Below are 18,155 nucleotides of genomic sequence, written 5' to 3' on the forward strand. Positions count from 1 at the left end.
ATATGTCCCCCTCCTTTCGAATTTGCAAAAAAATTTTCATTCCCCTCAAATAGGAAGGGACAGCGAGGAAAAATATAAAAGAAAAAAAAAAAAACTTACAAAATAATTTGTAGAATTATATATACAAAATAGTGTACAATAAAATACTTAATTGGTTCATTTTTTCCTTTTCGCATATTTGGATTTTTTTTTTTTTTTTTTTTTTTTTTTTTTTTGTACTTAACGGTATCCATTGCGACTTTATGAACATGTTAATAAAAAAAGCAGTGGAATATTTAGGCACTGGTGTATGTTGTTACCTCTTTCGGGTGGGCAGTGGTTAAATGATTTCGCCCCCGTGTAACTATTTGACTTGTAGCGATTGTTTTGTTTACATGCACATTTGTTCATTTGTTCATTTGGTGGTATATTTATCGGTAAATTTATAGGTACATTTATAAGTACATTTATAAGTACATTTATAAGTACATTTATAGGAACATTTATAAGTACATTTATAGGAACATTTATAGGAACATTTATAAGTACATCTATAGGAACATTTATAAGTACATTTATAGGAACATTTATAAGTACATTTATAGGCACATTCATCGGTATATTTTTTTCTGTCTCTCTTGAAATAGTCTGCCCAGCACATTACGACTGATCATCCAGTGCATGTATACCCACAAGAAACCTCCTCATTTTTTTGATAAACAATTCAAACAATTAAAATGGCTACCCCACTATTTATTACAGTTCATTTATTATTACTCAGACACATTTATAATTACATATTTCCCCGTCCAAAATAACAATTAATTAAATTAAACAATGATTAATAAAATATTAAAATTTATGAAAAATTTAATAGGGAAAATACGAAAAGGAAGAAATGGAAAAAAAAAAAAAAAAAAAAAAAGAAAAAAAGGAAAAAAAAAAAGAAAAAAAAAAAAAAAAAAATTAATCAGAGCATGAAAAACTACAAACAATAAGATGCACAAATGAATATCATTAGAACTGTTAGAAAATGTGTGTAAAAAAAAAAAAAAAAAAAATATACATATACATAATATATACATGAATATATACATGAATATATACATGAATATATGCATGAACATATGCATGAACATATACATGAATATATGCATGAACATATGCATGAACATATACATGAACATATGCATGAACATATACATGAACATATACATGAACATATATAGATATAAATATATATGTGCATATATGCATGTGTACATGTGTATATGCATATGTGTATATGTAATTAAAACGCCGTGTACAACCATATACACACCACCTTCACGATAACATGCCATGGTGACAACAACTAATAACTGCTACGTAAAAACAATTAAAGATTTTAATTTACTCGGACTGTATAGTTACATGTGTAGTCTAAAATAAGCAGTTGGGTTATTATGACCATGTACAATGAAATTAGATTTGTTACCCTTGGTGTTGTATACGTGCTACGGTTGATGCGGTAAATACCATAATTTCCGGTACTACTTCCACTCTCACTGTAATTGTCTACATTGCATTACTCTTGTGATAATTTTTTTCATAAAATTATCGCAAAATTACTTCTGCATTTGTATGCATCTTCAACTGTGTTCTATTTAGTCTGTCCATCACTTCGTGTTATACCTTTGTTTCTACTTTCTGCTCTTTTCACAATGCGCTTGCGTGATTAGCAATTATATAGGTACTTCACATTTTTCCACTTTTTTTTTTTTTTTTTTTTTCTAGCTTATTTTAATTTACAAAACTTCACGAACACACATATGCACATATGTATACGTACATATACGTACATACATATATACGCATTTGCTCATATATATATATATATATATATATATATGTTCGTGTCCACGTATGCATGCGCAACACTAATTAATAACTTTAAGGTTACATAACAAAATTTGCCTCTTCTTTCTATTATAGCACTATTTACATGATGGTACATTATCAGCAGATGCTTCAATGTCCAGTTCCCCATTTGCAGTTACTACAGCAGGCCCATAATAAGCCATGGCATTTCTAGATTTATAATATTCATTTCTCATAGCACTTTGTGTTAACTTTACATCATATCTGTGACTGATGGGTTCAAATAATAATCCCCATACAACACTAAAAAAAAGACTAAGACCTAAAAACAGGCAATAGAACCAATCTAAAGAAGCAAAAAGGGGGGTGTTAATTAATGTTAATCCTAATACTTCTACAAGAGATGTACCTATATAACACATTCCACATAACCATCCCCAAGCTTCTCCTGCACCTTCAGAATGATATACTTCCAAAAAGAAACAACCAGATCCATATAAAAATAAACAAAAAGCATCTATTAGTCGAGAGCTGAAGTATAAAATCCATGATGAACCAGCTCCTATTTTTTCCTCCATCCAAGGATCATCGAAATAGTACGAAGACGCCATTAAACATATTAAAGACAAACTCCATGATACGGTACCTATACAATATGTACATCGAAAAATGTGTCTATAATGTTATGCTTCAGGCATACAAGTATGATCACCTGTGAGTGCAAATACATGCACATATACATGCATACGTACATACATATATACATATGCATACGTGTGCAAATAAACATTCACTTCTTTATCTTTAATAAGTACCCATAGATGTGGCTTGCAACAGAAATTTAGTTCCAGCTCTGTAACCCCTTGACTGCTTAATACTGTAAATGAAAAAAGGTAAATTTTTTGATACATAAAAATAAGTGAAGCAAAAGAAAACGTATTATTTTTCCTTTACATTTGGAAAAAAGAAAAGTATTAAACAGTCTGATGGTACACTTATGTTGTATATTATACATATATGTGTTAATGTGTTAATGTGTTAATGCGTTAATGTGTTAATGTGTTAATGTGTTAATGTGTTAATGTGTTAATGTGTTAATGTGTTAATGTGTTAATGTGTTAATGTGTTAATGTGTTAATGTGTTAATGTGTTAATGCGTTAATGTGTTAATGTGTTAATGTGTTAATGTGTGTTTGATTGCGTTTCTGATTGCGTTTTTGACTGCGCTTGCATACCTGCTATCATCCTCCGTCAGCTGCAAGAATGACATTATAAGAAGAGTGCCTAATAAAAATCCGCCAATGCTAAAGAGGACAAGAGGCATTGGTGCATTTCCAACACTGCCTGGTAATGCTCTTAAAAAGTTTAATATACCAAAGGGATTTTTTCCTATCAAGGTTATAGAACAAACTAACAACGTGTAGGAAATAAATTGAATAAGAAATCCAATACGTAAATTAAAGTTCATAAAAAAATCCCAAAAAGGCTCGAATTGGGGCCCACGGCCTTCTGGGGCTTCGCCAGGACGAACAACATACGTAAAAAACATTTTGCACAAAGTTAATATTAAAAATTGTCAAAAAACAAAATAGGCAAAAAAGAAAAAAAAAAAAAAAAAAGAAAAGAAGGAAAAGAAGAAAAACGAAAAAAATAAAAAAAAAAAAAAAGAAAAAGAAAAAAAACGAAAAAAAACGAAAAAAAAAATTACTATTTTTTTATTTAAAAAAAAGGCTAAGCTAAAAGTAGTGAAGAAGTGTGTATTATTACGAAAAAAAAAAATAGAGCTATAAGCTAAAAAATGTAAATTTAACGCATGAGTGTATGTATATTATATATATATATACATATACATATGTGTGTGTGTGGGCGTGTATACATATGTGTATATATAGACGTATATGGACAAATAGAAGGGGAAATAATAAATAAATTAAATCACTAGATTTATTTTATTTTTGGACAATGCAAATGATCAAATATATACACATGTATGTTTTAGCGTGAATATGTTTCTTTTTTTTTTTTTTAAATATACACATATACATGTATGTTATTATATCCAATTAATTGATTTTCGTTTTCTTTGGTTTTTAAAGTGTAATTAACAAAATGTATAAATAGCACAATAAATAAATAAATATATATATATATACCCATACATAATAAGGCTCTTTAACATACATAATTTCATTTTAAACTATTTTTTTAATAATCTAAACATATGTAATACTTTTACAAACACAAGAACAAAGAATGGAAAATTAAAATATTGCTAGATACATATATCTACAAGAAAATCACACGTACACACAATAGCGCTAGTATATTGGAATTTTTTTTTTTTTTTTTTTGTGCATAATTTTTTTTTTATTTCGGAAATGTACATAAATATGTGTACATAAATAAGCGCGTATAAATGTATGTATAAATATTTATACATATATTACATATATTTGCGTAAAAAAAAAATATTAACAAATCAGCAGAAAAAAAATTGGGCCGAATTTACATTTAATATAAATTACTCTAATTACGAATATTGGTATATATACGTACAAATGTACGAATAGGTGTATGTATATAAATAATTAAGTAAATAAATAAACAAATAAATATATATTATATATATATATATATATATATATATCTTTATGTATATATACACGTGTCACTTCCTTATTCCTGTAGAAAAAACCAAACAAGCTTGAGTACTTTTTTTTCATTTTATTTTTATTTTTATCCTAAAATCCTTTTTTGTTTCATCAGTAGGAGGGGCATGCAGTACTGGTGCGATATATATATATATATATATATGTGTAGAAAGAAGGAAAAAAAAAAAAAAAAGCAAAATAGCATTATGTGTACAAGTATATTTAACGAATTCTAAACAACTTTACAAATATTGAAAAGACGCGTAATTTAAAAATTTTACAATAAATAAAAAAAATATATTTTTAATTACCAGATTGTAGGAAATTTTTTGTAATTTTATTTTCTTTCGTTTAAGACTAAATATACATTTTTCAAAAATATAATATTTAGGAATTAAACAATTTTAATGTAAAGAAAAATTTATTGTACTGTTATGTATGTGTATAGGTGCAATCTAACTTTGAACGTATCCGCGAATTTTTGTGTGTGCCACTGTCCGAATCTATTATTCTTTTTATATGTATATTGTAGTTCATTTTATGTTTCCTTATTTCCTGTTGTGTTCATGTTTATTTTTCAACTTTTCCTGATATGTTCATGTTTTTTCCACAAAATTTTCTGATTTGCTCATGTTTTTTTTTTTTTTTTTCCTATAAAGAAATAGATTTACATATTCCTCGATGCACACGTAGGTTTCTAATCTGTAACATTTTCCATTATCCGTGTATAAAATGAAAGACATAGTACTTTCATACCGTTTAATTAGCACAAAAAAAAAGAGAAACTAAAGAAAAACATGATAAGACAAAGAACTATTCAAAATAGGTAGTGTAATAAAGCAAAATCATATATAATAAAATTATTGTACACAAATATAATAGGTGAAAATATATTCATGGAAAAGAAGTATGTTTCATTTTTAAGTTCTGTCTTTCATAATTGTCTTAAAAAAAAAAAAAAAAGAAGTTTAACAGGAACACTGAAGTTTTAAGGGTTATATTTAAATATTTAAGTGTCTCCTCATTTACAATCGTTGCCTTAGAAGTACATGTTTCATTTGTGATTTTCCCCAATTGTAACACCTAATCAGTTGTTAAAAACCCCCATTTTATTGCTTTTTTAAAAAAATTATTAACCACAATTTCTCTCTATTTTTTTAGCATATGCATTTATGATATCAGCTAAGAACGCAAAACTTTTGAAGAACATTTAAAAAATGAATAAGTGATATTAGATAGACCTACGTTTGCATCAAATACGTAATTTTACGTGTTCTTTTGTGGAGGTTATGCACACGCTTACGGTTAGACAAATTAAAACTTAAAAAAAATATGATGGCGCGAAATAAAACGAAGCGAACTAAAGGCAAAATAAAGCAAAATGATGGGCGATTAATAACAAAAAATGAATGAAACATAACATAGACATAAAAGTAAACATAAACGTAAACATAAACGTAAACATAAACGTAAACATAAACGTAAACATAAACGTAAACATAAACGTAAACATAAACGTAAACATAAACGTAAACATAAACGTAAACATAAACGTAAACATAAACGTAAACATAAACGTAAACATAAACGTAAACATAAACGTAAACATAAACGTAAACATAAACGTAAACATAAACGTAAACATAAACGTAAACATAAACGTAAACATAAACGTAAACATAAACGTAAACATAAACGTAAACATAAACGTAAACATAAACGTAAACATAAACGTAAACATAAACGTAAACATAAACATAAACGTAAACGTAAACATAAACGTAAACATAAACGTAAATAGAATGTAGTGTGCTAAAGACCCCATTTAAGGAACACAAAATAAAATAGAAAAACAACACTTATTATAAAACAAAAAAAAGAAAATGTTAATATATTTTCATGCGTCTATTTCTTTTTTTTCCAAAAAAGCTGAATGTTAAAAATGTTTTCCTCTAAACCGATAGTATATATCTCCAACTCTTTTACTCAAAGGGGGAAATATGCACAAAGCGTAGTATAAAACTTCCCTAAGCGCGAACATCCACGTACATCCATGTACACATACACACAAATAAATATCCATCTATACATACCTGTATGCGCAACTATAACGACTGAACAGAAACGGAGATGACAACGGAGTACCCTTTTCCATCTCCCCCCTTACCGCATGGCCGAAATGAGGCTAAAAATTTTGCCTTTCCTACCCTCCCCGCTTTTCCCTGACTTGTAAGCAGCCCCAGGTCTCAAGGTTTAGGGTAATTTGGCATAGGCAAATTTTGGTTTTTCAGATTTTGGACTTGTTCTAGTATTTCTTGTAACTTTTCTTTAGGCGTATTTTTAATAATAGCTAGCTGTTTTTGTTTTTGTCTAATTTTATCCCTAACTAGTCTAAGTCTGTCCTCCGAATTTTGAAGCATTAATGCGTCATATCTATCAACAATCATAAGATGAAAATCGAATGCAGCAAATGAAGCAATTTGAATAAAAGCTTGTCTTTGTTCTATATCTGATGGGTCAATTTGAAATTTTTCTAATTTTGCATCAATAGATTCTTTTAAATCATTTCTTAATTTTATATTCATAGATGCAAAAGATTGGTCAAGTTGTTCCATAAGTTGTGATTCCATAGTTGAACATTGAGAATGTATTCTAATAACTTCATCAAGAATTTTTAAGCTCTCTTCTGGATCTAATAATCCTTTTTTATCTTCTATAGGTGATATTTTACCCAAAATACATGGTTCTTGGCTAATTATTTCATCAATTATAATACGTCCTCTTACTAATCCTTTAACAGCTAAATTGTTACCTACTTTTGTTACATCCTTTATTTCAGCATATACAGCTAAAGGAGCTAATACTCCTGTTTTATGATTAAAAAAACACATTCCAAAAATTTTTTTTTTTTTTTCTTCCCCATTCATACTAATTTCTCTTGTCATGCTTTTAAATATTTCCTCTACATGCTCTCCATTAAATTGCATATAATCCTCAAAGCCTATTTGAAGTGGGGAAGGCTCATTTGACATTTCTTCTAACAATATGGGGAAAAAACCTAAAGTATTATCTTCATCGAATTCTTTAATCCATTCATTTATTCTTCCTTTTACATTTCTGGGTACATCTTCAATTATTGGTTTGTCCGTTAAATTTATTTTATAATTTTCTGCATAAAGCGCATGCTTATACTTATGCTTCTTACTGTTCCAGAAGCAAGTTTTTTCCCCCTCTCCCATAGGGAAGTTGCTGTAGTGCTTGCTGCTGCCTAGGTGGTAGTAGCTGCTTCCTACGTAGTGGTTGCTACTCCCTATGTAGTGATAATTATTCCTATTTCTCTTGCTTTTTCTATACTTTATGGGATTCATCCAATACCCCAAATTTGTAAAATTGGACGAAGATTTAATATTTGAAAACTGGTCAACATCCTTTTTCTTTCCATGAAATAAATTGGTCCGCCCCCTGTAGCTGTTGTTAAATATATTCCCTACATTTTTCTTAGCTCTCTTATAACAATCATATATTAAAACGTTTTTCTCATTTAATGAGATATTTTTGTTCAAGTAGATACTCCCTAGGCTTGACACATAAAATAAAAGGAAGAAATGAAACCAAAAAGGGCTCGTCAGTTTCATATCTTACGGTGGAAGAAGATTAAATATATACGCATGCGTACGACTGTACGTGCATATATAAATATGTATATGGGTGCGTATATGTATGCGTATATGTATGCATATATGTATTTGTATTTGTATGTGTATGCGTATTTGTATGCATATATGTATTTGTATTTGTATGTGTATTTGTATTTGTATTTGTATTCGTATTTGTATTCGTATTTGTATTCGTATTTGTATGCGTATTTAAATGTGCATTTTTATGTACATTTTTACGTGCATTTATAGGTGAATTCATATGAGAGTATGTACATACGTTCATATGCACCTTTACAAGTACATAAATATGTACGTATGTATGTTCATGCACATATTCCCATATAACATTTTCAGTGTAACAATAGGTTGTCGCAAAAAATTAAATGAAGCCTTCATTAATTTTTGTATTTCTTCATAGGCCACCTTAAATAAGAGATCATACATACATGCAGAAAAGTATGCGAATGACTTATGTGCAGCTTAGTGAGATATGTGTAAAAAAAAAAAAAAAAAAAAAAAAAAAAAAAAGCAATTTCGTTTTTTTACTTTCTACATAATATATCATTTTAACTTTACGTTATTCATTGCTACCATTTGAATTTCATACTTTTTTATGCCAACAAATGATTGGGGAATTTTTTGCATATAGTAATCTCACTGTACAACTGCCTTACGTATGAAAAGGTAAATGTATACATATAAATACATATATATATATACATATAAATACAAATATATATACATATAAATACAAATATATATAGATATGAATACATATATATATAGATATGAATACATATATATATAGATATGAATACATATATGTACATATACGTGTATACATATTTGTATGTTTTTTTTTTTTTTTTTTTTAAATTTTTTTCCTCAAATTTTAATCTATTCCTGCGTACAGTTATTCATTTTTAAAAAGCCTTTCTATTTAGTATACCCATGTAATCATTGATCATAGTTCTAAAACCTACCCAATTTAAAAAAAAAAAAAAAAAAAAAAATATGTATATTTAAAAATAAATAATACTGCCCCAAAGTTGTGTAAACTGCTTACAAATTTTTAAGGAATAACTATAAATGCTTTAAAAAAAAAATAAGCACAGGAATGACGAAACGGTAGTATGCTATGCAGAAAAAAATACGCCTTTGAAATATAATGAGATAAGAACAAATGGATGCTTACGCGTACATTCTGCATACATTTATGTGTATATGTACATGTACATTGGTAAGAGGATTATTCCGCTTATCGCAAAGCAGGTAGGTTTTCACCAACAATTTGAATATTTTCATTTTTCTTAACGGACCAAGATGACTTACTTAACTGCATGTTCAGCCAAATTTATTATTATGAAAGAAACCTCAAAGACCCCAAACTGCGTATGAGAGTAAAACTTTTTTTATATAACCATGTTTATATTTATTATTATGTTTTTTCCCTTTTGCAGTTAAATTCAAAATTATATTTGCAAAAAAATTGATTCAAGGTTTTAAGATATGTATTGCATTGTTTTCAAGGGTGAAAAGGATTATACATGCATTGATGTGTATAGAGTAAATATATATATATATATATATATATATATATATATATAAATACATGTACAGTACATATATACATACACACATATACATATGTATATATGTACCCATGCGAACGCCTAATTTTTAAATTTTTTTTAAAAAAGTGAATGGTGTTTCACTTGATATACTAAAAATTAACATGCATGATATATACCTAATTTGGGCAATTACAAAATAGCCAAATTCAAAAAAAAAAAAAAAAAAAAAAAAAAACATAGCATAATAAAGCACAACATACAAAGGATGTGGATGAAGCATAATGGAATGGGACAAAATGAAATAAAACAAAAGTGTTAGAATTATGGTATTTATATATATATATATATATATATTTTTTTTTTTTTTTTTTTTTCTTAAAAATAGCAAAACAATCAAAAAGGTAGCAGTATTAACATAAACATTATGTAGCAATTGTAATTACAATAGCCTAAATTTATTAATTTTCGTACGACCACGTACACATAAAATAACACACTTGCGCAAATATAGAGAAATGCACTGTATTGATTATTTCATAATAACTACATAATTATTGCGTTTTAATTTCCTGCATGTCGACGTGTGTATAAATGGGGATATTTTACATATAGGTATTCTACATGTTAAACTTGACTCATTACAATGACTAGATTCTTTTTCCTAATCAATCTACCTCTTTTTTAATATATACATATACATACATATATATGTATGTTACTTCTCGCCTCTGCTTCTATTCACTTTGAAAGGAATTAACTCTTGGCATGAGTCCTTAGGTCCCCACCCCTAACTCAGCTGCACTTTGGAATCCTCAGATAATTTCGTCTCATAATGCAAAGGGGTATAAAAATAGTCCATATAATACAATTTTTTAATATAAAATATAATGGAAAGAAGTACTGTTAATGCGAACACAATCCATAAACTATATAAATTAAAAAAAGAGATTTTTAAAAACATATTTTCTTTTTTATTATATTCATTATATGTTCTTGGTCTTGTATTAGTTGCATGAGTAGGGCAATTCGATTCAACGAAGCCAATTTTATTATTTTTAATATCAAATATTACTTGTTTATTTTTAAAAAATGTTAATCCTAATATAGGCTTATTATTTACTTGTTTCTCTATACCTTTACACCAAAAGTTCTCTTTCTTATATAGATATGAATCTGACTTCCACAATAATTTTTTATTATCTGATATCGTTATATATATATCTGGTAAATCATCAATATATTTCCAGCATTGAACGCCATCAACAATTTTCACACACATATTTTCTTTTGCTATAATATTTTTTAAAGCTAATTTAAAATTATCAAAATAAACTAGTGGGTTTTCAAAAGATTCATTTGTCATTCGTAATCTCTTATTAATATCAAATGCATTGTTCATATCTTGTATACATAATATATCTAAGTAATAATTTAATCTATTATATATATCTTCAGGGATATGTGTAAATGTACTACCGGAGTCCACTAACATTTCAATTCCTTTTTCATCATTCAGAAGATCTATACCATAGAATTCTAATCCTCGTATTCTTATATAATAATAATATTTTCTTGTTACATTCTCCCATATTATTTTTTCTATATCCTTAAGTGTTCCCTTAACCGTTTCAGTCTCTTCATGTTGCTTCGAGTTTGAAGGAGAAGTCAACTGCTCTTCTCCCTCCCCTTTCCTGGCACTACTACCACTGTTTACACCGTTAGCACGCTTGCCCCGATAGTTGGTCCTCTGTGCGCCCTCTTTCATAATATAATTTTTTTCATATCCCCCCACAATGAGCTCCCCCCCGTACTCAGATATACATATAGCAAACATTATTTTTACATTTAGTGCATTTTGAAATAATAAATTAATAAAAGTAGGTACTCCATTCGGTTTAGTTAGACTTAATCCTAACACTCCTGTAGCTTGCTGATATAAAAATAAACTCTCTTCATGCATATGGCATCCCATATATTTTTTAAAGGATATACTCTTATTGTTGTAAGATGGTACAGTAACTATATCTGAAAAATAGAACCCACTAATTTGAGAACCTTCACAATAGGATTGTAGATATTCACATCTTCCTTTAACACAATTTAATTTAAATGGACATTCAACTTTATCACAGTATAAAATGGATGATGTTTTTGAATGATTCAAATTAAATGGATTTTCCATATGTATACCACAGTCCTTACATCCTGAACATGGGAAACTCAAAGATGACGAGCCTGTGTCAAGTATTAAAGATATTCTTTGTTTTGGTGTTCCTACATCTATATCTATAAAATAATATGCATATTCATCTATATCACCATATAATTTATATTTGTATAAATTTTCCGTCTCCTTATTTTCCACTTCCTCAATTTTGCATTCTACTTGTATTAAAAAATGAACTAATATAAAAAAGATTAACAAAAAAAAAAAAAAAAAAAAAAAAAAAAAAGGCTGTTTTTTTTTCCTGATAAAATGAACATTCATCTTTGTTTCTTTGTTCTTTTATTCCTTTTGTGTAATCTTTATTTTTGCTATAACAGTGATGAGGTGTGCAACTTACGATGGTATGCGCAATTCGTTACTACTCGACTTCTCCGCTTTATTTCGCTATCTTTCCCGATTAATTTAGCTAATTTCCCCACTTAATTTCACTGTTTTTTCCGCGATGTCTCACTTTATTTTACTAATTTTTCCGCTATTTTTTCCGCTATTTTTTCCGCTTTTTCTTCCGCTTTTTCTTCCGCTTTTTCTTCCGCTTTTTTTTCCGCTTTTTCTTCCGCTTTTTTTTCCGCTTTTTCTTCCGCTTTTTCTTCCGCTTTTTTTTCCGCTTTTTCTTCCGCTTTTTCTTCCGCCTTTTCTTCCACTTTTTTTCCTTTTTTATTTTATTTCCCCCTTCTTCCTCTTTTATATTTATCACGGGGGTGGGGAGGGGTAGCAAGTTGACGAAGGCACAAGAGAAATGAATGAAACCTGCTGAACTGGAAAATTACAAATTCGCACAGCACAGTACGGAACAATAAGATTCGGAGCAATAAGAGTAAAATAAAAAAAAAAAAAAAAAAAAAGGCAAAAGCAAAAATGGAAAAGAGAAATACAAAATGAAAAAAAAAAAAAAAAAAATATATATAAAAGTGTATCACCTTACGATATAAAAATTTACCCTTTATTCAAAATAAATTAAAAAAATAAATACATAAAAAAAAAAATAAAAAGAATTGATATCATTTTCGTCGGTTGAGCAAGTATTATTCCTAAGGCGAAAAGTTATCTGGCTGTTAGTCTTTATATCTGCGTCGTCATTTTCATGTCTGGTAGAACGGAAAATGGAACTAGATGAATACTAAATTTTGTATTGATTATATTTGCACGAATCTAAGTAACTGTTTGTATCTGAGTCTACACTGTTGTACATACTTGTGTACACATGTGTGAGGTACAAAAACAGCATGCTGCCTAACTCTGCGTAACGTTTTGCAAATCTTCTAAAAATATTTTATCTCTAAGATATATACAAATACAATTATACAGGAAGGAAAAAAAAAAAAAAAAAAAAAATAATAATAATAATAATAATACAGCTATATGTACATATATACCAATCAACACAATTTATTCGTTTTAGTTTTATATCTGTATGAAAAAAATAAAAAAAAATATATAGAGCGAGCGGTACATTTCACGGATCCTACTTTATATTTATTTCAATTTATTTCATTACATTTGGACTTATCTTTTTATTTCGTTTCACTGTCCCTTAGGTTTATATACGTATATCAACACATATGTTCATTTATATATACGTATATCAACACATATGTTCATTTATATATACGTATATCAACACATATGTTCATTTATATATACGTATATCAACACATATGTTCATTTATATATACATATATCTACACATATGTTCATTTATATATACGTATATCTACACATATGTTCATTTATATATACATATATCTACACATATGTTCATTTATATATACGTATATCTACAAGTACGTATATTTATATTTATATTTATATATATATATGTATATACATATGCACATATTTGTTTATGTAACTCCACTTGCATATTATTACCTTGTTTTGCAACAAATATCATATAAAATTCAAAATTTTTGAAATTTTTTTTTTTTTTTATAAGTATTTTTCGGGTATACAAATTTTAAAAACACAAAAGAATAGTAGCACACAAAATAAACTTGCTTTGCTATAAAAATTGTACCACAAAAAAAAAAAAAAAAAAAAAAAAAAAAAAATTTTAAGTGTGTAACGTTAATTCCAAAAAAGGATTGCACATATATATACATGTGTATATATTTTGTCATTTCTTATATAGCTACAAAAGGGGGATAACGAAGTTGTTATTTCGAAAATTACCATTTCCTTCTAGTAGCATTGTTTCCTACCCACCTCTTTTTATTTTATTTATTTATTTTTTTTTTTTTTTGTTTTATGCCAACACAAAGTAGTGAAATGGTAAAATAGCGAGATTGCACATTAAAACAAAACATGAAAGAAAAAGAACAAATTAGCGTATGGCACTTCAAAAAGATATCAATCAAACAAATATATACACATATATAAATATACACATATATATACATATATAAATATACACATATATATACATATATAAATATACACATATACATACATATATGCAATAACAGCAGAAAAATGGTTTAAAACATATAATAACAAAAGAGTGCTATTAAAAATATAAAAAATTAATACATACCATAGTGGCAAAGGGTACATAAGAATATGCCTATGCGAGTATGTATATATGGACTCACGTACGTAAGTATAACATGTGTGTACTGTATGATGTGTTACATATGAATGGGTATCGTATTATGCTAAAGTAAACGAGATATACTAAAAAAAAAAATGGTACATATACTTTATAAACTTTTAGAATTATCAAAAAAAAAAAAAAAAAAAAAAAAAAAAAGGGAAAATATGCATATATCACATAATAAATTTTATTATGCATAAAAGTAAATAAACAAATATATATATATATATATATATATATATATATACATTACATATGTATGTATAAGTATATATATGAATTATGTATGCATGTATTATTTATATATATATTATTTTTATATGTATTATTTATATGCGTATTATGTATGCACGTATATTTTTTTTTCGTTATCTGTCGATCCCTGTTTCGGTGAAAAACCCCTCTACCCACTTTTCAAAGAAAAAAAAAATTTGCCTAAACCAAAAATTAATCTATACAAGAAAATATAAAAACTGCAAGCGGTAAGTCATGACAAGTATGTGTTTATTTTATTTACATATAAATATATATACATATAAATATATATACATATAAATATATATACATATAAATATATATACATATAAATATATATACATATAAATATATATACATATAAATATATATACATATAAATATATATACATATAAATATATATACATATAAATATATATATATATATATATATATATATATATATATATATATATATATATATATACGCACGTACATATGTATTTGTAGTAAATGTATATATATACATATAAACTCATGCACTAGTAAAAATCATGTTAATAGCAATCCAATGTAATTGCAATTTTGCAACTTTTTATTTCCATCCCATTCAGCTATTGCTCATAAAATAAGTAAAACAGAGCAGCATAGTTTTCATGAACTTTATCAAGCGCTTTTTTGTTTGAATTTAAAAAAAAAAATAAAATAAATAAATAAATATAAATATATATATATATATACGTGTATTACAAAAATGTAAGTATAAACTTATGTACCTATATACGTGCATATGCATATATATACATATGCATATATATACATATATATACATATGCATATATATACATATGCATATATATACATATGCATATATACATATGCATATATACATATATATATTATATATGTAGTGATAGAAACATATTGGGCGTACTAAAAATACAGTAAAAAAAAATACTGAACTGGGTGTACTGTCAACGAAATAAATGCATAAAAAACAATTCAAATCAGAAAAAAAATTTTGTAAATTTTTTTATCAAGTTATACTTTATTTTTAATGCCATGTGCATTTTATTAACGTCGAAGGAGCGATCTCATCGTTAAAATTACTACTGTACGCTTTTTCAATTCAAAAGGAACTCTACGTTTTTGTATATCATTCTTATACATATATATGCCTATAATACATATGTACATAGGTACATATATATGTGTATACGTAAATTAAAACAAAGATAAAGCAAAGAACTTTTTTTAATTTTGAAACGACAATTTTGAACATAAGAAAATAATATTTTTCTGAACAGTTTTTCGATTTATTCATTAACGTAAAAATGGTGGAAGGGACCAACGAAAAAAGTGAGGAAAGATAAAAAAGCTAAAAAAAGAATAATGAGATAAATGAAAAAAATGAGAAAAATGAGAAAAATGAGAAAAATGAGATAAATGGAAAAAATGAGATAAATGAAAAAAATGAGATAAATAAGAAAAATGAGAAAAATGAGATAAATGAGAAAAATGAAAAAAATGAGATAAATGAAAAAAATGAGATAAATGAAAAAATAAGGAGAAAGTAAAAGTGAGAATTAACATGCGAGTGACGGAAGAACGTTTTCGTCAAAATTAAGTCCATCTAAACGATAATTCGTTCTAATGTAAAGAGGCCGACTCAATGCTGTACAGTACATACATTTGTGCACAAGCGCACTAACACACCGTCCGTTCGTTTTTCCTTCACCCCCTCTCTTTGTAGAAAACGCTGTTGAAAAAAAAAAGGCTGAGGATAAGACCAAGAAAAACGTGAAAAAAGAGAAAAATATGAAAAATATGAAAAATGAGAAAAACGCGAAAGATGCGAAAAACGCGAAAGACGCGAAAAATGCAAAAAACGCGAAAAATGCAAAAAACGCAAAAAACGCGAAAAACAAAACAAAGGTTATAAATAATAATGACAAGGACATGAAAAAGAATGATAAGAAGAAAAATATCGGAAAACAAAAGGTTACTGATAAAAGCAAGGTTAAGAAAACGTTAGATAAAAATGTGGACCACAAAAACAAATTAAAAAAAATGAAAGGCGCTGATAAAAACATTAAGAAGAAAAAAATAAAAACATCCATCCGTTATAAAAGGTTATATACATTCGTTAATTTTTGTTTATTACATGAAATGTAGTTAATATATTTTTTTTTTTTTTTTTTTTTTTGTTTTGTTTTTATGGGAAGGGGCAAATAAGAAACACGAGTTGTTACATTGTTGTTGTTAAGTTGATGAATGTTTCTTGTCTTTTTTTGTAGTTTCTTTTATGTATGTAGTTGTATGTATGTGCTGCATGTGTCCTGCTTGAAGTGAGTGTCTTTCGCAAGTGCCTATCTTGTGTATATCCCTCCGCACGCTGCATGGTCGTTTATCATTCATCAATTATCAATCATCATGGCATTAATCATGTTGAGACATAATCGTTAATGATTACTTATCCATTTTTCCTGTGAAGGCCGAGAACCCTGAAACTCCCAAGAAATCCCAAATGCCCCAAAATTGTCAAGTCCTGTTATAGAAAGACGTTGGATAAATATGGAATAATAAAATACCCCTTAACATCCGAAAAAGCTATGAAAAAAATTGAAGAAATAAATACATTAGTGTTCATATGTGACAAAAGAGCGGATAAGAGAAAAATTAAGAAATCAGTGAGCAGCTTGTTCGGAATTACTTGCGATAAGGTGAATGTGCTTAACAGGTAGGTGCTTAAAAAAAAAAAAAAAAAAAAAAAAAAGTAAGAATTCGAGAGTGCAATGGAGTGGAGTATAGAGTACAGAGAAGTACAGCAGAATAGACTACTGTATAGGAAAAAAAGCAGAGGAACGGAAATAGTCGTAAATTGTTAACAGTTCATGTATACCAAGGCACAGGCCCCTTTAAAACGGGCAACCGTGCGCATGTACATATGTGTATATACATAGGTACCTGCTTACATACGTACGTACGTAGTTATGTTCACACATATATATATATATATACATTTGTGTGTGTTATGCGTGTATCAATTTTTCAGACTGAACGGAGATAAGAAGGCGTACGTTCGCTTGTCAAAGGAACATGATGCTTTGGAAGTTGCTAACAAAATTGGAATTTTATAAAAAAAAGGAATAGCAGTACATATTATTTTTATACTTATGTGTATTTTCAACGTGTTACATGTTACAATGTGTTAATAGGCTTATTCCTTTTTTATAACTCAAATTAGGTCGATGCATTTACATGCACATATACATAAATATATTATACGTATGTGTATGTATGCACGCACATGTGCACATATTAAAGAGGAATAATTAAAACTGCGATAGTCATATTTGTGGATGGACCTTTAGCAGTAA

At 27.5% G+C, this 18,155-nt stretch overlaps 4 protein-coding genes across 4 annotated transcripts; 1 reads left to right on the top strand and 3 right to left on the bottom strand.

Moving 5' to 3' along the window:
- Positions 1 to 1,955: 1,955 nt before the first annotated feature.
- Positions 1,956 to 3,388, bottom strand: GAPM1 (glideosome associated protein with multiple membrane spans 1, putative; the record flags this gene model as incomplete). Its single annotated transcript, XM_029006620.1, has 3 exons — positions 1,956 to 2,485; positions 2,655 to 2,716; positions 3,075 to 3,388. 3 exons carry the CDS (start codon positions 3,386 to 3,388, stop codon positions 1,956 to 1,958), a joined length of 906 nt encoding a protein of 301 aa, XP_028863091.1.
- Positions 3,389 to 6,736: 3,348 nt separating this feature from the next.
- Positions 6,737 to 8,125, bottom strand: PmUG01_12041100 (conserved Plasmodium protein, unknown function; the record flags this gene model as incomplete). The annotated part of the gene is made up of 1 exon (XM_029006621.1): positions 6,737 to 8,125. The coding sequence occupies one exon, from the start codon at positions 8,123 to 8,125 to the stop codon at positions 6,737 to 6,739; it is 1,389 nt and encodes a 462-aa protein (XP_028863092.1).
- Positions 8,126 to 10,510: 2,385 nt separating this feature from the next.
- PMV (plasmepsin V, putative) lies at positions 10,511 to 12,211 on the bottom strand (the record flags this gene model as incomplete). The annotated part of the gene is made up of 1 exon (XM_029006623.1): positions 10,511 to 12,211. One exon carries the CDS (start codon positions 12,209 to 12,211, stop codon positions 10,511 to 10,513), a length of 1,701 nt encoding a protein of 566 aa, XP_028863093.1.
- Positions 12,212 to 16,602: 4,391 nt separating this feature from the next.
- On the top strand, positions 16,603 to 17,915 carry RPL23 (60S ribosomal protein L23, putative; the record flags this gene model as incomplete). Its single annotated transcript, XM_029006624.1, has 3 exons — positions 16,603 to 16,907; positions 17,270 to 17,515; positions 17,831 to 17,915. The coding sequence occupies 3 exons, from the start codon at positions 16,603 to 16,605 to the stop codon at positions 17,913 to 17,915; spliced, it is 636 nt and encodes a 211-aa protein (XP_028863094.1).
- Positions 17,916 to 18,155: the final 240 nt, after the last annotated feature.

This window comes from Plasmodium malariae, assembly GCF_900090045.1.
Source record: "Plasmodium malariae genome assembly, chromosome: 12".
In the NCBI taxonomy this organism is placed as follows: Eukaryota; Apicomplexa; class Aconoidasida; order Haemosporida; family Plasmodiidae; genus Plasmodium; species Plasmodium malariae.